We start from the raw sequence: 26,763 nt of genomic DNA, 5'->3' as shown, positions 1-26,763 counted from the left end.
TATCAAATAAGAACAAATTACTGTCTGTCAAGAAAAATAATAATAAACTCATTCACTTTCACTTATTTTTAGATTTGTTCTAATAGGAAGCCATTTTCTTCTTTTACCATGGACAGATTTTCCAAAGTTTCCATTGATTGTATTGCTCACTCATTCTAAAATGTTTCCCTTGGTCCTGCAATATTGCCAAATTGGAATCAGATTAGGGTCAAGCGTTAAGGTAAATATATAACTAGGTGTCTGCACTGTAAAATAAAGTATTCACATAATCTTTGTATCAAAAATGCCTAAAACACAAGGTTCCTCAAGTAAATACAACCCAGTATCATAGCACCAATTCCACATTTGCAAGTATGTTAGCCATTATAATACAGGGAGGAGTTTTAAACTCTAAAAGCTTTGGAACACCATATATATCAAAAGGAATTTAATTCATAGAAAAAGAATTAAAGAACATTATATATTATTTATATTAATTATAGTATTCCCAAAGTTGGATAGTAAATATTCTACAATATCACTTTCTTCAAATGTTGCTCCTTGGATTGGCAAATTCCTGCTTTCTTTTCTATTCACTGGCCTCAGTCACAGCTCTGTTGCCTCTGATAGTGTTTTTAGTATTTCTCTCATGTATATTTTGATAGCCATTGGAAGATCCATTGCCTTTTACTCTAAGGTAAGGTTTAGGAGTTATTTTTCCTATACTACCTAGGGTTAAAGCTCTATCTCATTGAGAATTTATGGCTCTGAATAACAGTCCAAGCTTTCCTTTTATTTAAATGAGAACATGATTCTTGTGTTCAAGATATTCACAGCACAAAAGGCACTGTTTTAATTTTGTTGGCTTAATTCGTTGAAGGATGATCAGGAAGAAGGTCTTAGATTCACCTAACCAAAATTGTATACCCTCTATCCTTGAAGCTTTTCCCTTGGAACTCTTATCTCCACTGATCCAATCACACAAAAGTCCTATCACAAAATTTAAACAGCCTGGTTGAAAAAAAAGATTAGTTTTAGAATCCAAATATCTGATGATGAATTCTGGTTCTACTTTTAATTCCTTTGCAATTTTAGGAAAGTCACTTAGTTGCTTGAGTCCACAGCTTCCTTATCTGTAAAATGAAAAATTGGACTAAATGATCTCTCACAACATCTATAAATTCAGAGAGCCCCAACATTCTTTCCATTCTGACACCAGACATGGGTACTCTCTGCCTAAAGGAATATCTATCCTTCCAGGCCACAAAACAGCATTAATATCCCCCATTTACTCTTGTTAAATTTGTGGGTGCTATTATTCAAATCACCCCTTAGATTAAACTTAAATTGTCCAAGACTATCAACTATTTTTATCAGTTATCAGTCAGGTGTCAAGTGGAAGAAGTGTTATAAGCAGTTATTAAATCCTTCAAGATCCTACTATTTTCTTCAACCATTTTGGGGGAATGAGGAGGAAAGGAATATTCCATCTGAGGCAACATAAGTAAATATTATAATCTAATGTTTTACAAAGTAGTCAATGTTTTCTATCCTTTTTTTTTTAACCTCTTCTATTGCCTTCTGTCTTCCCTTCCTTTTCTGTGATCCTTCTTCCCGTTTGTGTTTTCCCCTTTTCCCTCCCTCTTTCTTTAGAGGAATTCCTTCTCCTAATTTTGCCACACACATTCAGCTCAGTCAGATGGCCACCGGTGACATTTTAGACTCCAGAATAGACTATGGAGATATTATGTTATTAGTAATTCTTTCAAAGAAAATTCTTTTCAAAAATATAGTTATGTAAGTGCACCTAAGACTTAATAAACATTGAGGTTCTATACATCTACTTTTAACTCATCACTGTAAGCATGTAGTAAATAAAGTTTAAAATAAAGCTTAATTTAGAGGAGATTTAACTTTCATGAATCTTTTAAAATTTGTCATATTGTCCATGGTTTTTATTGTCCAAATCTTTATTCCTCACCATTTGTATATATAATCAAAAATATTTAGAGTACATAAATAACATGTATTCTTTTATACCATAAATTAAAATATTTTGCATTTAATTACATCTAAAAATTAAGTTGAGATTATCACTTGATATTACTTCCTTTTGGTTTTAATTCATTTTTTCTGATAAAACTTTTATTGGTTCTACAATTCTTTTTCTATTCAGTCATTGTTACATAAATATTGTTGACAGTTCAAATAGTGGATCATTAGCTATGAATAAGCTAAATATACATGATAAATTAGGCTTTTAAAATGAATTATAGTTCCTATCTCAAAGAAATCCTATTATTGTGAATTGAATACTTATAAAATGAGCAAGACACTAACTTTAGAATTGCTGCTAAATTGCATGAACTCTGAAGTATGTAATTCTTTTTTAAGTTTCTTTAGGTTTCTCTTTCAAATTTTTTTAACCACTCTAAAATTTATAAGAAATTATTTTTAGGAAACTTATAAAAGTACTTTCATCTAAAATATTTACAATAATATGCCATCTTAAATTTATATTTTAATTTAAACTTCTCTGAAGACTATATAATTCCTGTTATAATTCATTTTTGTTTCCAAATGGATTCATTAACCATTTTACAAACATTTAAAAATAATCTTTATTACCATATTACTTATAGATGTAGTGGGGGGAAAAGGGAAGTTTTTTAGGACAACCCTGATCAATTGATTTCCCCTTAGCTCACATGAGGAAATTGCCAACGGTAAGGGTCAGATAACAAAGAGGAAAGTGCTAAGACTTTAAAGAAAAAAGAAGTGATTAGATTTGTCTACCCCTTTATAATATGTGAAGTTCTTCAGTAAAAAGTGAGGACGCAATTGAGATGCTAATCATCTAGTTTCCTGAAGTAGGGGTGAGGAGGGGCAACTACCCCCCAGTTCATCAATTTTGACACACCCCATTCAGATCCCCACTTCTAAGACTAGCTTAAAACATTTCAGGAACATTTGGCTTTAATAGTCAGAGGACACAATTATCTCAAAGTAAAGTCATTTCTTGAAATGTCAGCGTAAGATTATAAACCACAAAATATTTCCCCCATAATTTTGGTACTCTTTCCCAATTACATGGGCATCCCTGGGAAGAACGGACATAATAGATAAAGACACACTCAAGAATATGCTGGAGGTAGCTCCAACTGGCTCCTGAGAGCCAATTGTTAAATTTTCAGTGTGAACACAATTGGCAAATGCCAATTAGGGCTAATTTTGTTGTTTTGTTGATTTCTAGATTTAAGAAAGTCATGAAGAAAAATGCTAATAACACAGATTAAATTTAAATGTATCTATGTACATTGGGAGAGTTTTTAAACTATATCTGTTACCAAGTACCATGATAAATTCTTGGAATAAAAAAAGTCCTTGTCCTTAAGAAGTTTGATTCTAACAGGTAGATAACACATAAAGAGAAGTGATGTCCAGACAGGGGCACTTGGGCCCAGAAAATTAGAGAAGTGGTAAGAGGGAAACCAGAAAACCAAAGGAGAATAATTTGACACAGTCTATCCAGGGACAATGACAGCAAAAATGTAATCATATTCCAGAACTCTAGAACTGGGGAATTGGGAGGTAGGGGTGGATAATGTTTGAAACGAGGCAAGAGCAAAATAATTAGCAAGATTGTAGAGAAGATGGCCAGAGAGTTGGGAATGAAGTAAGTGTGAGGTTTTTATTGAAATAGTAGCTCTGGAGACTCAGTTACCAATCAGGAGAGTGAGGACAACAAGGCAGAAGTTTCTCCAAAAGGCAGTTAGTCAGGCTATAAGAAAAATAACCAGAAATTCAGGAATGAAGTGAAACATGTCTGGAGCATTCCCTGAAAGTATTTCAAGAGTCTCTTGCTAATAAGAACTTTAGAGACTATTAAGCCCAATCCCTTTATTTTATAGAAGAAGCACTAATTCACAAAGAAGTTAAATGGCTTGCCCAATAAAATTTCTAAAGTGAAATTTGAACTCATTTCTTCCTGATGCTGAATGGTAAATAAGATGACTCCCACTTTTATTCCTATCAAAGGATATTTTGAGGCCCTAATATCCTTTCTCTTCTTACGATGTGCTCATGCTGTTTCCTTGCAGCACAGTCAGACAAGTCATTCATTTGGGTCCCATGGACAAATTCTTCCTTGTAGCTAGCACAATTCCAAGGCTAATGCTGTTATTCACCCAGCTCCTCCATCTTATGCCTTCGATCACTGGGCCTACCTGGTAAGAAAGGAAATGTTTGCTGTTAGGCAGATAGGCTTACTCAGGTAAGCCAATGGGGAAGTGGAGAAAAGGAAATTCCCCTGCTTCTCTTGCACCTTTTCCTTCTTTTCCCCCTCTTCTACCTCTACATCGTCTTTTCTTCCTCCTGAGTGAAAAAAATGTTTTCTCTCAAGGATTGAGTTCTTCCTCCCTGGATGACTTTCTTCTCTCTTTCAAGTGATCCTTCAGAGTGTGCGTCTTGCTTTTTGAATTGATATAGTTGATCCTTTAGCCAGTTAATGACTAACTTCCCATTTAAAGAAATTTCTTCGTATTTCTAAAGACCTAACAAAATATAAACATTTCTTTGCAATTCATTTAATTCATTGTCAAGTAAGCTAGAGGGAAATAATTCTTTTATAGCTTGGCTGTAAATTTAAACATTGTTCAATACATTTGTCCATCTTTATTCTGGACAGGTCTCTTATGAGTTGGGGAATATCAAATATAATCCTATCAAGTGCCTTCCCCGCCCCCCCAAAAAAAGTCTTGCTTTAAAGAGTTTCAACAAAGTCCATATGACACAGTTCTTGGACTTCATTTCCCATCTATCTGCTTTCCTGAGCTTAATTATTTGCAGAAACTCATTCTACAAGATAAAATTAGCTCTGGAAACCAGTCCTCACACACACCTTACAAACTTTGGGACCCTCCTGCTCTGTTTGGAGAGAGTTAAATGTGGACATTGGAGGCTTCCTTCCTGGATTCTACACCATATAAGGAGGTCTCTCTGGAAATTCACCTTATCATTTCTTTCCCAGTTGCTTCATAATGTATAGAAATTCCTCATTCTGCAAGATAAAAATCAATTCTGAAACTTACCTCTTAAGATCATTATCCTCCCTGGATACAGGACTTCATCATGCTCTATGCCAGATAATGTATCCTTACCCCTTCTTTTTAACATGTCATCTTATTCCCATTAGATTGTGAATTTCTTTGCCTTTCCTTGTATATCCAGCACTTAGCACAGTGACTAGCACATATTAGACACTTAATAAATATTTATTAATCCTGCCACCAACTCTTGGACAATCTGAAAATTAACAAATTTCCATAAGGGCCTAAGATCATACTAGTAGATACAAAAAAGTTTGCCTAAAGACAATTTTTTTTAAAAAAAAAAGGAAATTGAACTTCAGAGGGAGAGTCCAGTCCAAGCAAACCTCTCAAAAGAGAGAGAGAGACAGCATTGGAGTTGACTATGAGTCTTCCCCTCATCTTCAGATGAGAAGCCAAACTGTCTTAAGTGAAAATGCCTCTGGGTCCCTGAAACATAGGGGACCTGAAATGTCACCAATTGTTATTTTCAAAACTAGGATATCACATACAGAGAAGAGATTCCAGTTGGACAGTCCTTCTAGTAGAAATCTATAAACGTATAAAGAGTCCTAAATATATCCAGGAGTACTTTCATAATGAAGCACTTCCCTACACAATCACAAGTTTGTCCCCAAAGAAGTTGCTCCTCCTAGGTTCAAAATACTTTTGCTCACAAAGCCTCATTGGTGCATCTACCTTTAATTGTCAACTTGACACAGCTCAAAGCAAGGTCATTTGCTAGGATAGCATTTTAAGAATAATAGCTACAAAACATTCCCCCTATAAGCCTACATTATACATTCACACAAGTATCTATATATAATATCAGTGGGAAGAGTGGATACGTACACATATGGTAGAGAGGCACATGCTTAAGGGATACATTTGGCCAAGATGATTCACATTTCTGGTACTGCAAGCTCTTGTTATTTCCCTATTCACAGTGTCCTCATGTTGCTCTGAACCCCTTCCCCACACTGCAAATTATCCTTGGGCCTACTCCACACCAGGTTGTTTATTTGTGACACTACAGAGAATGTTTTGATTATCAGAGGATTTGGCCAATCAGAAGAAAAACTTCACACCTAGTAAATAGATAACAAAATGTAGATGCCATTGTGCACTTCATTTAAGGCTTTAAAGCCTTGTTATCTCTGTTATTTGCCTGTTACTTTATGTAATTTCATCAGGTGGACTAAAGGGAAATCCATTAATCTGGGGGCTCATAATCAGATCTCTCCTACAGACTTTTAATTGGTAAGTCTTTACTGTGTAGTAGAAAGAGTACAGAATTGGGATTTAATAAACCTAGGTTCTAGACCTGGTTTTTACAGATTCCAGGAGTATAATTCAGCCTCTTTGGGCCCCAGTTTTTCATCTATAATTGGATTAAATTAGTTCATTCAGTAAGTATGTGAGGTGTGAAAGATGATCTCCAAGCTGTCTAACATTTAACAAGCCCTCTTTTTACATTCTAAGATTCTATTTTCATAGCTCAATCGGCTTTTCTCTTTTTAAAAACTAAATTGGTCTAACATTTTTAAAAATTCAACCATTAATATCAGAAAAAAATGTGTTAATAAGATTTAAGATCTCCTATTTGCTTCATCCTAATGGATATGCAATCCATGTATCACATTGCTTCATTATGCATATCTCTTTTACATTATTCTGAACAAGCCAGAAACTTCTGCTCACAATGTATAATATTTTAAATCTTTATAATGCATTGCTTTTTTAGAAGATTGGAAGAATCAAAGCCAGAGGGGTGGTACAGCATGTCTGAACATCAATTAAATGATATAGCAAGCATCTACCTAGGTTTTCAAGTATCCTGAGTGTCCTATGAATACAAAATTCTTAAAAGATCTATTTTGCTTGAAATAGCTTCATAAATGTCATTTTTGCAATACAATTTCCATATGTGATAAATAGCACCAAAGGCTAATGTTTTAATTAAATTGGAAAAATGTTGAATTGTTATAAAATAAGATGCTACAAAATACCTTCAAGATTTTTTTGTCAAATGAAATCTGTTATGAATAGACAACTGATTACTAGATAATTATCTTTTATAACATTATAATCATGCTAGTTATATAACTGGCAAAGTGGATAGAATTCATACTCGGAGACTCAGCCTTCAACTCCTGTCCCAGATAACTTCTAGTGATAATAGTCCTCCCTGAGTCTCAATTTCGTCATCTATAAAATAAAAATGATAATAACATCTATTCACAGGGTTATTATGAAGTTCAGATGAGATCATGTATGTAAAACAGGATAAAAATTGCAAATCTTAAATCAGTAGGTAAATGTGCTGTGAACAAGCTTGTGCTCACAACGATCATAAAGCTAGTATTTGAAGAAACCTGACTTGTCCAAGATCACAAAAGCAATAAGCATCAGTAGTATGGTTTGAACATAGATCCTCTAAATCTAGAAATAGCACTCTTTCCATTATATGATATTGTTATTATTATTGTTATTACACATATAATTTTTTAACATGTTTGAATTTGAATTTGCCTTTAAAAAGGATTCTTGTCAATATTAACATATTATATTTACATTACATCTTACAGTTTTGAAAGTTATTTCATTCTCTACAATCCTGTTAGATCAGCAGGGTAACTGTTCTTTTCCAGATGAAAAAACTGAAGCTTAGAAATGTTAGAAAATCTGCTCAAGGTCATATGGCCTAATTAGTGGCAGAATTCAGACTAACATTGTTCTTCAATTCCTGGTCCAGACCTTTACCATAATAAAATTAATAATACCCAAACTTCTGGAAATTATTCAAAACATTACCAAGAGAAATTATTATCAATTATCATTAAGAAACAAGTATCACCAGATAAATTTCAACTGTGCTATGTTTCATTCTATCATAATAAAATTAACAAACATTACCAAGAGAAACTAATATTAATTATCATTAAGAAAATAAATTTCAAACATGCTATATTTTATGTTTAGGTGAACCAAGTCCTCCATCAATCCATGGACAGCCTAGCAATGGAAAGAGTTTTAAACTTAGCATAATGAAACAAGATGACGGAGGGGCACCCATTTTGGAATATATTGTGAAATATAGAAGTGTAAGTACTCAATTCATTATATTCAGTGTCTCTTTTAAAATTTTTACTGAGATTCGTTAAATCTAAGTCAACACACTTTTGAATTTTGAACATTTTCCAAGTTTAGAAACAATAAAAAATTATATGAATTCAAATGTAAATTTTTCTAACTGAAATTTATTATTCTAGGTTTTTGAAAACTGTAAGAATCTGTCTAGACAATGTCTAAACACATTACTGAAATGATAATTTAGCGTTATATGCTGGGCATTTAATCATTTCTACACATCAGTGTTGAGAAGTAGATACAAAGAGGTACTTCACACATTCTATCAATTAAAGATTCATTTTGGCTTTACAGACTCCTTTTTTTAAAATAAAGAAGACCCTTGGAAAGTTAAACTAAATGATTTATTCACACCTCATTAGAAACAACTTAAAGCAAATAATCACTGAGCTGATATATCAGCTACACTTGAATGGATGTTTGGCAGAGTTTGGAGGGCAGGAAAAGGAAGGGAAAGTTTGGAACTTGAAAAATAGTCAGAGTTTTTGATAAGATGAAAGCACTGGGCATTTCAGAAGCAGGAGAGATACTTAAAGGGAAATTCGAAAGTAAGAAAATAGTTGTCAGATTTTACACATAGAGTGAATACATGCAAATCCCAAAAGGCTGTGGTTACAGTTGGCTTGAATGCTTTTCACAGAAGTGAAAACTTTTAAACTTTAATTTGTTCATCCAAACTTAACTAATAAATACTAAATGAGTCAGTTTATTCAGTGACTTTCCATATATTCCATAATCAAACAATTCACCATATGAAAAATTTTTATACTCTAGACAAACTAGTTTGTGTGTTAATGTTGGGGGAAGGGTTTTAGTACCTCTGTAAAAATGTCCTAATTTTCTCTGGTCTTACAATCCAATTTACATTCACTTTCCTATAAGTTCTTTCACAAAGCTGATGATTTTTTTTTTTTGATCTAATCAAGACAGAAAATCCAGAGGTTCCAGTAAATTCACACAAAGGTTCCCAGAGACATAGATACTTCCTTGGGGTACCAGTGTTACTTTGACAAACCAGATTATGCCCATTTCAATAAATTAGACAATTTTTAACTAGAACACTGTCTTTCAGACAAATGTGTCTAATAATAAGTATTAGTTCAGAGTTGTAAAAATCACAGCATACAAATCAAAAGGGTGGTTGATCTAATAATACAAATGCTTCTCACTCTAGGTATCTTCCTTCAAATCAGTAGTACTTTTCTACAGTGATTTCCTAAAGTCACAAAGCAAGAAACTATAAGCATAACATAAAACAATATGACAAAATTAAAATATGAAGCATAAGTAAAAACTTATTGCTTGTCAAGTAATATTAAACCAGTTAAATAAATCTCCAAATCAGACATATAGAAAAAAGTTTCATTCATTTATCAGTTTTGGTAACACACTAGTTGCATTCAGAAATCAATGTAGAGCAGTTATCCCTTTTGCTGTCATAGCTACAAAAGTGTATTGCCAACAGGTACCATTCAAAGCACACTTCAGCCGTGCTCAAATAATAATTTCCCCAGTTAATTTATGAATCCCAATGTAAATCCACATTTCAAATCACTCAATTTTAAACCTTGTTACATGATTCTAGTTATTTCTCTACATCCACAAGAATTTTTTTGAGATTTGTGAAATCCAACTTAGAAAACATGAATAATCTCATTATTCCAACTTCCTGAAAATGTAGTTGTCTTAAGTGTAGTTCACAGCTTTACAAGCTTGTAGTCTTTCTAAGCAACTAGTTGTTGCAGTGGATAGAGTACCAGGCCTGAAGTCAGAAAGACTCATCTTCCTAAATTCAAATTTGGCCTCAAACGCTTACTAGCTAGTGACTCTATCCAAGTCAATTTACACTATTTGATTCATCTGAAAAGTGAGCTAGAGAAGGAATGTCAAACATTTCTAGTATTTTCACCAAAAAAAAAAAATTGTGTTACAAAGTATCAGACAACTGAAAAACAACTAAATAGCAACAACAATAATTTTATTTCCTTATCTCGATAAATTAAAAAAACTTCCTGAAATTCTGTTTTTTTCTTTCTGGCCTATCCTGGAAATTCTGATGGTTGGAAAAGATGATAATCTTGTGATGTCCCTATTTGGGTAAAAAAAATCACTAGTTCAAATTCCTTCTGTTTAGGAATCAAATCTGAGGTACTTTTAAAATTGTCTACATTTAAGAATACTTTTGTAAACCTCTCAATGCCTTTAATTGATCTTCAAATCTGTATTGTTTCAGTGTAAATTATCATTAATTTATTTTTTAAATTCCCCCCTCTTTCTTTTCTTTTGCCAACTCCAATTAATAAATAGTTAACCTAGCATATCACAGAATTGAACATTTCTTTACTGATTCAATATTATTTCTTTATCATGATTCAATATCATACTTTATTTCTCTGATCAGAATTGAATCTGCAAGATTTAGAAATAGTTTCCCATTTTGCCAAGTAAACCGTTCTTCAAAACAAAACAAGAGTTCCAAGATTTGATTTGAGAGGAAAAATTTGAGAGAATTAAGGAAAATTTGAATATGAACAATCTTCAGCTTTATACTGGTAAATCTTAACATGTCTGCCAACTATATATCTTTTTTCTCCTTCTCAGTTCAACTTCTTTTAAAAGTATTCTACAACTGGTGCTGCTGCTTCCTATTTTTCTCATTCTTCTAAATTTTCTATACTCTGGTTTCCAACTTCATCATTCAACAAAAACTCTTCTCTCCAAAGTTTTCAATGATCTATTTTAAAAAATAATTTTTACATTTATTATTTTTGCCTACTTGCCTCCCTCCCCAGTGAACAATTTAAAAAAAATAATAAAACCCTCACAACAAACAGGTATAATTCAGAGAAATCTACATCTCAACCTGCATTTAAGATTTATCATTTCTATGAGAAGAGGTAGATGCTATGTTTCATCTTCAACTCTTTAAATTTGACCTTATATCTTATGTCATAAGTCATATGTCCATTTGGAGATCATCATAGTATATGTGAGATGTAGGTCTGTACTACATTTCTGCCAAAATGTTTTCCAGTTTTCCTAGTAGTTTTTGTCACAGTCCTTATTCAAGTAACTGGGGTTTTGGGGTTTTCAAATACTAGGATAGAATATCCATTTGCCTTTGTATGATGTGTCCCTATTCTGTTCCACTGATCAACATTTTTTTAAATCATTTTCATCATTTCACCAGTTACTGTTTCATAGTATATTTTGAGATAAAGTCCCTTCCCACCTTTTAAATCGCTATACTTGAAATTTATGACCTTTTGTTATTCCAAAAAATTTTTCTTTTTTTCTAAATCCTTAAAATAAGTTTTTGATAGTTTAATTGGTATGGCACGGAATTTAAGTAGTATTGTAATTATTTATTATTTTTATTGCCTTGGATTAACCATGAGCAATGAATATTTCTCCAGTTAGTATATTTTATAATTGGATACATATACTTCCTATTGTCCATCTTGGTAGATACACTCCCAAATATTTATTTTTAACTTCTATAATTATTTTTAATGGATTTTCTCTTTCTAGATCTTCCTGCTGGGTTTTGTTGGTATCACACGGGGATGCTGATGACTTATGTAGATTTATTTTGTATGTTGACACTTTGGTGAAGTTTCTAATTGTTTCATTTAATTTTTATTGACCCTTTTCTCCTAAATGATTATCATATCATCTGAAAAAAATTAATAATTTTACTTCTTCTTTGCCTATACTTATTTCTTCAATTTCTCTTTCTAGTCTTATTCCTATAACTAGGAATATATAACATGTTAAATTGTAGAGATGTTAATGAGAATCTTTGCTTTATGTTTGATTTTATTGCAAAGTCTATAACCTTTTCCATTATCTATTTTATTTGGTTTTAGATATTATTTCCAATAGTAAGGATTCTTTTATAACTCATTTTTCTAGGTTATTAATAAAATAGGTATTATATTTGTCAAAAGTCTTTTCCATATCCACTAATATAATTGTGGTATTTATTATTTACATTTTAATAATTTAATTATATTTATAATATCCATTATGTTGAACTAGTTCTGCCTTCTTGATATAACTCTAACCTGGTCAGAGAGTATAATCTTTCCAATATGTTATATTCTATTTGATTTTTTTTCATTGCTGTTAAGGATATTGATAGTTTCATTTTCTGCTTTATCTTTCCTTAGCTTAGGTATCAAGGTCAAATTTATATGAGAAAAAGAGATTGGATGTCTTTTTTTTTGTTATTACATATAGTAATAGTTTATACAGTTTTATAATATTATAATTAATTTGTTCTTCAAATGATAGAATTTATTTGTAAGTCCTGATCGTAATTATTTAGGAGTTTATAACTTTTTAAGTTTCTTTTTTTATATATGTAGTTATTTAAATGGTTTATTTCTTCTGTTAATTTGGTTATTTGATATTTCTGTAAGTATATATTTCTCCTAAGTTATCAGTTTTGTTAGTATATAGTTAAACAACATATTTCTGATACTTTACTTCCTCTTCAATGATAATGAATTCTTTTTCATTTTTGATGTGAACTGTTTGGTATTTTTTTTTTTAAGCTTAGTTTAGTTAACTTCATTTAATTAGTTTTTTTGAATAGTTCCCAGTTTTATTTTAACACTTAATTCTTAAAAAGAATAAAATGAGATATTTATAAAGCACTTCAAGTACTATGTGAATGCTAGCTTTTATTAGCATTTATAAATTCACTGGGTTTTTTTGTTTGTTTTTGTTGTCATTAATTTCTTAAGTATTCAGAACTTCTACTTTGTTGTTTGGTTAAAAGGATTTGAATTTGTGCTTGTTCAGTTTTTTTTTTTTTTAATTTGTGTATCTAAGCCATTGATTTCTCTTTCATTTTTTCATGAAAGTTTTTAGAAATATAAATATTTTACCAGGAACTGTTTTAGCTGTATCTCCCAAAGTTTTGCATGTTATAATTTTTCTTTGATTAAATTTTCTTTTGTTTCCATAGTTTCTTCTTTGACTCTCACCATTTCTTTAGAATTATGTAATTTAGTCTCAGTTGTATTTAAATTCTCGTTTCAAGGGCCCTTTATTTAATATAATTTTATTTCAGTCTTATTAGTTCTGTTTTACTACATTTTTGATGTTTTTTTTTAAGTGACTCACAAAATAAGAGGTATATAATTCCTTTCTATTTCAATTTAGTAATCACCAGAGATCTGTCATCTACAATTTTTCTAAAGTTATATTTAGGCATGCTTAACTTCTATCTTCTTTTATCTTGGATTAGATTTATTTAGGTCTGGAAGGGTTTGAAGTGCACTGCTATTGTAGATTTATTATTTATCGCTCCAATTTGATCAGTTTTTCTATAAATATTCAGATAGTATGATATTTGTTCTTACATATTAAATTTTATATTCATTTATTAGTTCTAGCACCTTTAAACTCAGTATTTCTAAATTTTCTACTTTAACAACCTCTTCTCAGTCCCCATCCTTTTTGTCCACTTTGCAGCACTTAACACTGTGGAACACTTTCTCATGAATTTTCTCTGCAGTCTTGGTTTTTATGACTCTCTACTCTTTTAGTTCTCATTTTTCTCCATTTCTTTTAAGAATGTATTCCTTTAAGATATGAACAGTTAGGCTACTAGAAAGATTAAAAGAACTTTGTTTGAGAGAAACTGCTAAAATCAGCATATAAAAGAATACAGTTTTCAGTTAAGTTGGGAGAAGTATAGTTCCCAGAAGGGGCAGACATTTACATAAATAAAAAGGGTATATATCACATTATAAAAGTTGCGAAGTGATGTACTTTTATATATGAGAGTAACTTGATGAATGAGAGAGAGAAAAGAAAATCTTTTTTGTATTAAAATGAATTTTTACATTCAAGCATAAAGAAACAGGAACTTGGCCTTCAGCCTAGGCTGAACCTGAAATGAAAAAACCAGGGAAGGAATTCCAGTTCAAAAGGGAGTCTGTAATTCATTGGTGCTAAACTTGTGGAACCTCCCAGCATCTGGGATAAGAACTTGTAAAGCTCAGACCATGAAGGGAATGAGCAGAAACTACACCGTGAAACATCACTTTGGGGCACTGAAAATTTGCTGCTTCCAGCCTGAGCTGTCCCTGATATTCTGGATTAACACAAAACATAGTACCCCAAAAATGCAGCAGGAAGACCCAAAAGAATGGAAGCTTAGCATAGATATTGTCTCACATACATGAAGTACCTAAAGCCTAGCCATAACAAAGTACAAAGATAAGGAATAAGGTGGGAAAATGAGAACAAGGAAAAAAAAAATCCCACCATAAAGAGTTATTGTGAGAGAAGTTCAAGACACAAACCAAGAAAAGAATGACTCCAGAACAGTTTTAAATATAAGCAAAAACTTCAAAGAAAAAATGTAGCTTGGACATACATCCAGTTCAGTTTTCTGAAAGAAATAAAGCAATAATAAAAGAGCTAAAAATGACATTTTTAGGGACAGCCTGATAGCACAGTGGATACAGTGCCCATTGTAGAATGAGGAAGACTCTTCCTGAGTCTGAATCTAGCCTCAGACATTTATTTGCTGTGTGTCCCTAGGCAAATCACAAATCACTCAATTCTGTTTGCCTCAGTATACACTCCTAAAATTAGAATTGATCAAATCGAAGCTATGAGAGTCTATGAGACAATAAGAAATGTTAAAACAAAGTCAGAAGATGGGGTGGAGGATAGAGGAGAAGAAAATGGACGATATCTCATAGCAAAAACAACTGACCTGAAAAACAGACAAGATAATTTAATAATCACTGGACTACCTAAAATCCATGACTAAAACCAAAAGCCTAGGCATCATAATTTTGAAACAAATTACAAAATCTTCCAGATTCCTTAAAAGAGGAGAGCAAGATAGAAATGGAAAAAAGCCACCAGTTGCTTCCTAAAAGAACACTCAAAATGGAAACTCCTAGGAATGTTATAGCCAAAATCCAGAACTTCCTAGTCAAAAGAAGAAATACCTTCAAGTTGCCAGAAAGAAAGAATTCAAGTATCAAGGAGCCACAGCCAAAATTATATAAGATTTAATAGCTACCAAGAGACAATATTACAGAAAGCAAAAAAACCTAGACTAATATGCAAAAATAACTTATTCTGAATATAAATTTTCTGGGGGGGAGAGGGGGGTAAAAGTAGGAAATAGAAATTTTAATGAAGTAAAAGACTTGCAAGTATTCCCGATGAATTCAGAGTTCAATAGAAACAGAAGTTGAAAAGTATAAAAAGATAAACATGAATGATCATTCATAAGGGATTGCACAAGGATAAATTGCTTAAATTCTTATCTGGGGAGATATATAGCCTCTCATATTGTCACCAGGGATCCATGAAAGAGTATAATTAAGAGGTGAGCAGGTAATAATGTTATATTTTTATTACCTTAAAAGGAGAATGGAAAGGGAGAAGGAAAAGAATATACTGAGAAGATGGAAAAGGAATGGAAAAATGGGGAAATTCTCTTATAATTGAGGTGGAGAAACAGGTCTATACAAAGAGTAGAAATAGGGGTCAGGTGACTTTTAAAGCTCACTCTCATCTAAACTAATCAAAGGAGGGAAAAACACAGAGTTAGATTAAAAAAAAAAATACATTTTGCCCTACAGGAAAGCAGGAAATGAAACATATTGGAAGAATAATAGGGAGCATTTATCAAGGGAAGGAATATTCCAAAGGAAAACAAACTCAAATAGGACTGGAAAACAGAGAGAAGAGAAAGTTCTAAATGGGTATTTTAGACATAGAGATAATAATAATAATAATAATAATAATAATAATTGAGCATAGAACAAATTACCTATTAGATCCATAGTTAGGGGAAGAGTTTATGAGCAAACAAGAAGTTCTTAGGTACAATGAAGAAGTAAAATAGACAATTTTGATTACACAAAATTTAAGTTTTTTGCACAAATAAAATCAATGTAGCTAAAATTAGATGAGAAGCAAGCAAAAAACTTAGAGGAAAAAAATCTTTGTACCAAATTTCTTTGATAAAGGCCTCATTTCTATAATGTATTTGAAAATAATTCAAATCTATAAAAATAAGAGCCATTTTTCCGAGAAAGAAATCCAAGATATCAATAGTCATATTTTTAAATGCTTTAAATCACTAAGAATTAAGAGAAATGCAAATTAAAATCACTTTGAGATATCACCTAACATTCATCAGATTAATCAAGTTGAGAACAAAGGAAAATGACAAATTTTGGAGGGAACTATAGGAAAATAAGTACATTGGCAAACTAAACTGGTAGAATTGTAAACCAGTTCTGCCTTTCTAGAAAGCAATTTGGAAGTATTCCCATAAAGATATTATAACATATCCTTTACTCATGTGTACCAAAAAAATATAAATACAAATTAGCTCTTTTGTGGTGGCAAAGAATTGGACATTTATCAGTTTGGTAATAACTAAACAATGTATGTTACATCAATGTGATGAAATACTCTCATGCTACAAAAATAATGAAGATCGTTTCAAAGATACATGAAAGACTTGTATGAATTGATGCAAAATGAAGGGAGCAGAACTAGGAAAATATTGCTTATAGAGTAACAATATTAGGGACAAACAACTTGGAAATACTGAAGATCCCTAATCAGCACAATGACCAGTGTGTGTGTGTGTGTGTGTGTGTGTGTGTGTGTCTGTGTGTCTGTGTGTCTGTGTGTCTGTGTCTCTACAGGACTCATGATGAAACATTCTACCCTTATCCAGATAGAGAACTCAATATGTTATGCCACAGTTCTCTTTAACTGTCCTGCCTCAGTTTCCCTGCACTAGTTTCCCTTGTCTCAGTTTCTTTAACTGTTCTGTCTCAATCCCTTTAATTGTAAATCCCCCTCTGACCCAGTAAGATTGAGGATTATTTGCTCTAAGGTTATAAATTAGCAAGATAAACAAGAGAGTAGACCTCCTGACTCTTTTGTGTCCTCAAGAATTTACAATATCCGTCTAAAATATTCCAAAATACCTCACTGATATCTTTACTTCTTTGTATTCAGACATCCTGTCTCTGGGGTTTTAGAATTGGTGGCCTCTCCCATCCTGATAAGAGTTTTCCCTCACTTCTTACCCCTTCCTTTGTTTAGAGAAAAGGTATTTAAGAAGTTGGGGTTCCTCCATTCATTGCTGGAGGCTGGCAGCTGGCGGCTGGATGCTGGATGCTGGATTCTTTGGGATGACAGTCTCCTCCAGCCCTGGGACCAACATGGATTCCTTGGTCCCAGTATATCTTTATCTCTGTCTGACTGGATAATTTGAGACGAGAGTCCTATCCAGTCAATCTTACTCTCCCACTAATAAAATATTAAAAACTCTCTAATCTCTCTCCTGCCTCAGTTTCTCCGGCATTACAAATACAGATTGAGGCATATATTTTTATACATGGATAATGCTAGAATTTGTTTTGCTTATTAACTATGTTTGGGATTTTTTGCCTGGAGATAGAGGGATATGGAGAATCAAGAGGAAGAAAATTCAGACTTGAAAATAAAATAAAATTGAATTTAAAAAAAGAGACTTAGCAAGTCGTAGAAAACCCAAATCTGACAGAATTATGTAACAATAGCAGCTAGAAAGTTAGATAGCAGAAAGATTTCCGCTACTGGTGCATTACTTGTAGTTGTTGAGACATGATTCATCAAAGCAGTGTTAAGAGCCCACCCTAAGTGGGGTATGGGTGGTCTGGGATGGAGGGACAATTTTCCTTTCCAGTTTTCTCCAACAGAAGCCTGCCTCTATGATCCTCTCTCTGATCTTCATTCGTCTTTCTGAGTTTCCCTTCAGTCTGAAAACTAGTCCAGGCATCCTTATCCTTTTAAAAAACACACCACAAAAACAAACAAAAAATCTACTCTCACTAGCTCCTACTATCTTTACTGGCTGCCATCCTAGATTTCTCTTAACTTTCTTAGAAAAAATTCTTTGAAAAAGCTATCTATAATAGTGCTTCTACTTATTATATTCTCACTCTCTGCTAAATACTCTAAAGTCTGGCTTCTGTCTTTATCCTTGTGCTAAAACTGCTCTCTCCAATGAGCTCTTTTTTTTTTTTCTCGTGAAGACTGTTGGGATTAGGTGACTTACCCAGAATCACACAGCTATTAAGTGTCTAAATTCAAATTTGAACTCGGGTCCTCTTAATTTTAGGGTCAGTTCTTTGTCCACTGCATCCTCTCCCTCTACTGATCCCTTAATTGACAAATCTCTAAATTGCCTTTTAGCATTATCTATACTGTGAAAGAGTTTGAGGTCTCCCATTGGAGCCTGTTTCTCTGCTGCCCTCTATGGTGTGTAAGGAATAAGCAGAAAAGGAAAATCTAGGCTTTGCAATCGTTTGCTCTTGGAGTAAGTGACCAACCTTCAGTGAGTAAGTGAACAATCCATCTGAATCACCATTCTACCAAACAAGCATCAAAAAAACTCTCAGAGTTCCTCAAGCCTATTTTGTATCCAAGTGATTAGGAAGTATTGCCAATATCCCAAATCTCTAATTAATTCCCTAATATAATTAAGTCCTGAAGATTGTTCTAATGCTGTTTTTAAGGATAAACTAATCTGACATCCTTGGGATCAAGGAGACAGTATTGCTGTCACTACCAGGTTTCTATAGATGTATTCTCACCCTTCCTAACAGATACCAACAGAGTGATCAGCAGCGTTGATTACTGCATTTAGAGTTGACAATTAAGATTAGTGGAAGAATCCGTTTCAGTAGAGTGATAAAGACAGAGGCTAGAATGCAGGGTGTTTAACAGAGAGTGAAAATAAAGATAAGTAGAAGCACTGATTCTACTAATAAAGAGAAGTAGAAGCTTTTTCAAGGAATTTTTCTAAGAAGAATTAAAATGGCAGCCAGTAGAGCTAGTAAGATCTAATGAGGGTTATTGTTGTTGTTGTTAGGATAAGGATGTTTGGGCTAGTTTGTAGGAAGTAGGGAAAGAACAAAGAGAGAGTGAGTGAAGATGAGAGGAAGGATCAAAGTGGCAAGCTTTTGCTGGCCAAGATTGAAGATGTGGACTTTCTTCTTGCTTCCTCATTGTCCTACTTTCCCAGCCACCTGGGCCAATGGCTTCTTATACTGTTTTGATGAAATAGGTCTTATTAACTAGTCTTGCTAACAAGATGGAAAACTGTCATACCTCACTATTTGCTATGTTACTGTGTCCTATAGCCTTGTGATCAGGTACCATCAATCTTGGTGATACACCAACAGACACATACCTCCACCCCAACACTATGATCAGATATACTAATATCACCTTTATTACTTTCAGAACTTTTCTATGTGTCCTGTACTTAAACTGTATTATTTGTGCTGTCTCCTTCAAATTGATTGTGAATTCCTTGAGAGGAGGGACCATCTTGCATTTTCTCTTTGTATTCTCAGGGCTTAGCACAGTGATCAGCCATGGAGCATGTGGCTAATAAATGCTGTTTCATTCTTGGGATCAAGAATAAATATTGAGGGGTTGGACTTGGTGACAAAGGGTACCTCTTCGTGTTATGAAGGAAGAGATAGCAGAGGATAACATCAAGAGAAATGTGAGATGAGGAAAGGGAGAGAAGAGGGAGTCCATTGAAACAGCCTCAATTTTCTTGGCAAAATATGAGGTGAGGTCTTTACAGTGAAGTATTTTAAGAAAAAGGAAAAGGTGTGGGACAGCTGCTATGGTGTGATAATCAATCAGAGAGGGCCTTAGAGTTGTGTCAGATTCTTCAAGACCCTGTGGCCTATCCTGTCTTGGTGTTTTCTTCTTGGTGCATGTCAAAGACTTTGGAGTGGTTTGCCATTTCCTTCTCCAATGGATTAAGGCAGTGGTTCTCAAAGTATGGTCTTGTGAATCCTGGGGATCTCTGAAACCCTTTTAGAGGGTCTACAAATTCAAAAATAGTTTTTATTTCTAATATGGGTAAATGTCTATAAATATAATCCAGATAAACAAAAACACTTTGGAGAGATCAGTAATTTTTAATAGGATAAAGATACTGAAAATAAAAGTTTGAGAACCACTGGATTAAGGCAAATAAAGGCTATGTTTTGCCAGGGTTATACAGTTAGTAAGTGTCTGAGGCCAGATTTAAATTCAGATTTTCCTTACTTCCTGACCAAGTTTAGCACTCTATCCACTGTATATATTCATGATTTGTAAGCTCATCTAGGAAGCATATAGTGGACCTACTTAGTCAATAACAGTTTGCATTTTCTCCATTTCTACTTAGCAGCACACAAGGAAGAAAAAAGCAGATAGCTGATAAGAGTAATCCACGAATGAATTTCAGATAATGTTAACTAGCATTGCTACTTAGCTCTAAAAATTAAAATATTAATTATTGAATCGTTATTATTCCATTCTAGGTAATTAGCTCCATACACATTGTCTTTGAAATTTTTTGTGATTTTCAGAGACAAAAACTCAAGAGTATTTATGGGATGGTGAATCTCATTATTCATAAATTCCCTGTGGGAAAATATAAATGGTTTCCGTCACTTTCACATGATGATGATCATTTTCTTAGTATAGGAGTACTAGTATCTGTACAAAGGATGTTCACATTGGTGCACATGTGAAATAGTTGACTGAATCTTTACAAATATTTGTTTATATCTGTCAGTCCAGTGGTCTCCAAATAGTTTCTGAGGGTTCAGGGACCTTTTTTGTTCTTCTTCCAGTTCTTTTCAGTTAAATATCTATAAGTTAAAAGTTTAATCAGAAATTAATTTAATTAGAATTTAAATTCATAGGATTAGCAATAGCAACATTGTTGTTTACAGATTTGTTAGCAAATACTAGAATATGGCCAACTGAGAATTCAGTACCTACATATTGCTGATATTTTGTGATCTACATACTTGACAGAAGTTCTGTAGAATCTGTCATTTAATAACTTCTAATATAAGCTTCTTCTAGCAGGTCCAGGACTTTTATCAGTCTTTTTTCATGTACTTCCAGGATCATTCCAAAGAAAATGGCATTATCTAAGTACACAAACAATTCTATGTAATTCACATCCCTACTTTCTCCATTAACTTTTAAAAAGTACAAGATGTCCCAAGATGTTTTGGGAGCCTCTAAAATTGAGACATTTTAAGCTGGTAAAAATTTAGCTGAGTAAATGAATGTTTCATGCTTTTTCTTTTTCTCTGCCATAAGAATTTGATACTATTCATACAGAAATCAGTATTAGGAACTACTTGCTATCTAGCAGATAATCCAGTAAATCTTGAGCTCCTGGCTATTTTAATTACTTTGTGCCAGTTCTGGTAGCCTACACACATTCATCTTTCCTCATTTTTTTCTACTCCCATTGTACACAATAAGTATATGCTACTTGGATGATACCATTGCCTAGAAGATCTTTCAGATGATTTCTGAAGTCCTCTAACATATATAGCAGAATCTTCCTAGGCTGCTCTTGAAAAAATGATATAGATTCTGCAAATTATTCCTTGGGTGCCTCCCATGATGCAGTGTTACAATGAGAAGATACTTGTCTTCATGCTGAACTTTTCCTTAATCCCTCCATTTAAAAAAAATGATATGTCACCAAAGTCAGAATTCTTATGATCTAATTCCAAGTCATAGAGCCACTGCTCTTGGTTTATTCTTTGCAAATACTTACTCTTCATCTTCCTATAAGCTTTTACTTAGGCTGTATAAATAGCTAAAGTATATGTATATTGAATCTCAGTCTTACTGCTTACAGTATCCAACTAATAATTAAAATAGGTAGAAGTTGATTCTTGCAGTGATATTCCAGAGGTAGTTACTGGATCTGAATATATCAGACCCATGATGTTCACTTTCCTGCTGACTCCCCATATTAAAGCATCTCAACTTCTTTCTGGAGTATGGGAAAAGACAGTTTTGTCTCCCACTACTCAGTTCTGAGTCACAGGTCTAAATCAGAATGAGGAAGAGGCATACATCTGAGATGGCATTTTGGGGTGAAAAGTAGTTGTGGGCACCGACCTGTGCATTGAGCAAGGAGCAAGTCCAGAAGCAAGAAGCAACAGCGTGGCTTGAACCCCAAGAACCAAGCAGAGTCTCACTTCCAGCATCTAGCCTAATCTGAAATCTGTAGAGAAATAACCGGGGTAGGAATCCAAGACCAGAGGGAAGTCTATAGTTTTGTTGTTCTGAAATCAGCAAAATTTTCCAGCCAGCTAATAGTGACTAATAGCAGGTTTAGTTCCAAACCAAATCAGGCTTGCGGCACTTAGATCAGAAGATATCAATCATATTTCACTTTACCCTTGGTATATTGGGAATACCAAAAGCTTTCAGGAAGCCCGTCTGTTCTGTCTTGAATGTCTAGAATAACATAACACTGTAGTCTAAGAAAGCAGTCACAGCATCAGACCAGATCTTCCTTCCAGAAGTGCTTAGAGGTCAGTCCTAATATAAAGACCAGAATCAGAAAGTTGACTAGAAGAATGAACAACAACAACAAAAAAGAATCCCATCACAATAATCTATTGTGTCTACATAGTTGCTCAGGACAGACAATTTAAATGAAATAGAAAAATACCTCCAAAAATATAGCTTGCCCAAACTAACAGAGGAAGAAGTAAATATCCTAAATAGTCCCATCTCAGAAAAAGAAATAGAACAAACTATCAATCAACTCCCTAAGAAAAAATCCCCAGGACCAGATGGATTTACATGTGAATTCTACCAAACATTTAAAGAACAATTAACTCCAATGCTAAATAAACTATTTGAAAAAATAGGGATTGAAGGAGTCCTACCAAACTCCTTTTATGACACAGACATGGTACTGATACCTAAACCAGGTAGACTGAAAACAGAGAAAGAAAATTATAGGCCAATCTCCCTAATGAATATTGATGCTAAAATCTTAAATAAAATATTAGCAAAAAGATTACAGAAAATCATCCCCAGGATAATACACTATGACCAAGTAGGATTTATACCAGGAATGCAGGGCTGGTTCAATATTAGGAAAACTATTAGCATAATTGACTATATCAATAACCAAACAAACAAAAACCATATGATCATCTCAATAGATGCAGAAAAAGCATTTGATAAAATTCAACATCCATTCCTAATAAAAACACTTGAGAGCATAGGAATAAATGGACTTTTCCTTAAAATAGTCAGGAGCATATATTTAAAACCGTCAGTAAGCATCATATGCAATGGGGAAAAACTGGAACCTTTCCCAGTAAGATCTGGAGTGAAGCAAGGTTGCCCACTATCACCATTATTATTTAATATCGTATTAGAAACACTAGCCTCGGCAATAAGAGTCGAGAAAGATATTAAAGGAATTAGAGTAGGCAATGAGGAAACCAAACTATCACTCTTTGCAGATGATATGATGGTATACCTAGAGAACCCCAGAGATTCTATTAAAAAGCTATTAGAAATAATTCATAGTTGCTCAGTACACAAATCCAGAAGAGAATGATTCCAAAACATCTATAAGCTGTGCCTCAAAGAAAATGCAACTTGTATTGTTGTCTTTCAAAGAAAGTTCTTTAAAAAGATAAAACAAAAAACTTTTAAAGTGTTAGAAATTATATTTTCTATGAATGAAATGATATTACTACAAAAAATGGAAAATAAATAAGAGCTATGGAAGAAAGACTTGGAAAGAGAAGTAACAATTTGGCACAAGAGATAAAAAATATTGCCCAAGCCAAAAACTCCCTGAAAATTAAAATGGATCTAATAAAAGCAAATGACATCATTAGATAACAAGAAATACTAAAACAAAGTCAAAAGACTGAAAAAAGAAGGAAATATAAAATATCTCATAGAAAAAGCAACCGGCCTAGAAAACAGATTGAAGAAAAAAATTTAAGAATCAATGGATTACTTGAAATCCATGACCAAATAAAAGAGTACTTTTATTTCTCAGAATAAGAGAAACTGCCTAGATCTCTAAGAATTCATGAAATGGAATGAAAATGGAACATGAAAATGGAAAAAGATTCAGTGATCATTTCCTGAAAGAAATCCTCAAATGAAAATTCTCACAATCCAGAGCTCCCAGGTCATAGGAAAAAATACTACAAGCATCAGAAGGAAATAATTCAGTACAGAAGAATCATAGTAGGATCATACAGAATTTAGCTGCCACTATTGTAAAAGAGTGGAGAGCTTATTCCAGAAAATAAAGATTTAAGCTTATAATAAGAATAATTTATCCAGAAAAGCTGAGTATAATCATAGTGCAGGTGAAGAAAGAGGAAGAAGGAAGGACCTTTAATAAAATAGAAGATAATCCTGATGAAAAAACTGGAACTGTATAGAAAGTTTGAAGTTAAAACCTGTAATGAAGAGAAATACAGGCATATAAATATGAATGAATAACAAGGTACTAAACAAAGATAAACTGCTTTCATTATAGAATGATATTTGTGATCTCTCTAACACTATCATCAGAGGTAAAAAAGGGAGACTAGTAAAAGAAGACCTGGGACAATAGAAAGAGGGAAGAGGAGGAATACACTATTTGAAGAAAGTAAACAAAGATGGGGGGTAATTATCTCATGTATTCTTAATTGGGACTCTTAAGTAGAAATATATCCAAATAGGAAGTAAAGGGAGGTGGCAGGGAGCATATGACCTTTATCTTATCTGAACTGGATGACTGGCTGAAGGAAGAATAGATAGATAGATAGATAGATAGATAGATAGATAGATAGATAGATAGATAATGGATGGATATGAATATATGCATAAATATACACATACATATATATGTATACACACATGCTTACATGAATTCAGTACAGAAGTGCATTTAATTCAAGGAAATAAGAGGGAAAGTAGATTAAGGAAGAGGTTAATCCTAAACAAAACAAACTAAGATGTACCAAAAAAATTCAAAGAATTGAAATCTGAAGAAGCAATTGGAGAATAGATCAAATATTACTATGCTATGATAAATGATGAAGATGATTTCAGAAAAAGACAAGAAGCCATATATGAATTGATATAGAATGCAGTGAACAGAATTAGAACAATTTGTACCGTTACAACATCATTATAAAGAAAAACAATTTTGAAAGACTTAGAAACTCTGATCCATGTAATCACCAACCAGAATTTCAGAGCAATAATGATGAAGCATGCTACTCACCTCCTGTTGGAAAAATGAAAATTCGCTGTGAAAAATGAGATAGCTATATATGTGTGTGTGCATACACACACACACGCACATATATGTAAATATATGTATATCTTTTTGACATGGTTAATGTGCATTGTTTTGTTTGACTAAAAATGTTTGTAAAGGGGTTTTTATTTTTCTTTTATTCTCAGTGGGAGGTATGGGGGTATCAAAATTTTACTGATTAAAAAAATAAAAATTAATTTTTAAAAAATAAAATAGCTTGAATTTTATTTGATGAAATAATTTTAAAATAAAATTATTAAGTACAACAGTCACTTGAGATCTACTATTCAGCATAGTACTGCACTATGTATTTTCTGCATAGGATCTTTAAGATCTTGAAGGGGTGGGAAAAGAAAGAAATAAACATGACAGAGTAGTGTGTTCCAGGTTTTGTACTAAGGATTTATAATTATAATTTCATTTGATCCTCACAACAACCTTGTGAGAGTAGGTGCTGTTATTATCCTCCTTTCATAGTTGAGCAACTTGAAATAGAAAGAGGTTAAACTGCAAACCCAGTGATATGTTTATCTACTGTACCTCCTATCTGGATTACAATGAATAAGGTCAAACAATGTTTATAGGGTCAAGAATTGTCTTGATTCCTGGTCCCAGAAGTTATCCTTTAAGGTGGCAGCTTCCACCAACTCAATTCATCATTCACTTCTCAGTGCATCACTACATTTGAATATTCTTCTGAATGATGGTAACAGCAAAAGTTATTCCCCTTCATCTGTACTCTGCTAAAGATGCTCTTACCTTAGACTCCTATGATCCAGAGGATCTTCATCCATGTGAAACAAATTTGTCCATGGTTCTATTTCTCTATTTTCTCTATGTCAGTATGATCTATTGCTCATACATGAAAAGATGTTTGGGCATTAGTAGAAGCGAATTTTTCCAATTTGGACATCCAATTCATTCTCAATATTCTCATTCTTTTTAGTTATTACCCACAAATCAACTATTTCCTGTTTCCTACAGTATTCGTTAGTTGTATGATATTGAATAGTTACTATTTCCTCACAGACTTTTCTTTCTTTATCTGTCTGATCTTGTCTGCCATCAAGCTACTAGTATATGGAGTAATGGAGTAAGTTATCCACTTGTATCAGAAGTTGAGGGGATTTTTCTCCTTTCTACTGAATGGTATAGCTAAATTTGGATGGTTTAGCAAACTCTTTCTCAGTACCTTACCCACTCCCATAATGCTCTAGATTTTGTAAATATTCCTGACACATGATTTTAGCAACTGATGATTTCATTCCTTTATACAATTCTCAGTTACTATCTTTTCTTCAAAAGCACAAGCTATCCTGACTGTTTAGAACCTGCCACAACTACCTTTCAAAGTGACCTATTTTAATGGCACCA

The 26,763-nt window shown here is 33.1% G+C and overlaps 1 protein-coding gene across 1 annotated transcript in view; it reads left to right on the top strand.

Annotated features, from left to right (window-relative positions):
• The window catches only part of NCAM2 (neural cell adhesion molecule 2), a 285,546-nt gene that overhangs the window by 202,330 nt on the left and 56,453 nt on the right, over positions 1–26,763 (top strand). Inside the window, exon 14 of the mRNA XM_051984853.1 lies at positions 8,049–8,170. Within this exon, the coding sequence (XP_051840813.1) occupies positions 8,049–8,170 (122 nt within the window). The remainder of the gene's footprint in view (positions 1–8,048; positions 8,171–26,763) is intronic.

The sequence above is a fragment of the Antechinus flavipes genome, chromosome 3 (genome assembly GCF_016432865.1).
Source record: "Antechinus flavipes isolate AdamAnt ecotype Samford, QLD, Australia chromosome 3, AdamAnt_v2, whole genome shotgun sequence".
NCBI classification, from domain to species: Eukaryota; Metazoa; Chordata; class Mammalia; order Dasyuromorphia; family Dasyuridae; genus Antechinus; species Antechinus flavipes.
The sequence above is the reverse complement of the archived record's forward strand: the minus strand, read 5'-3'. Positions and strand labels throughout refer to the sequence as shown.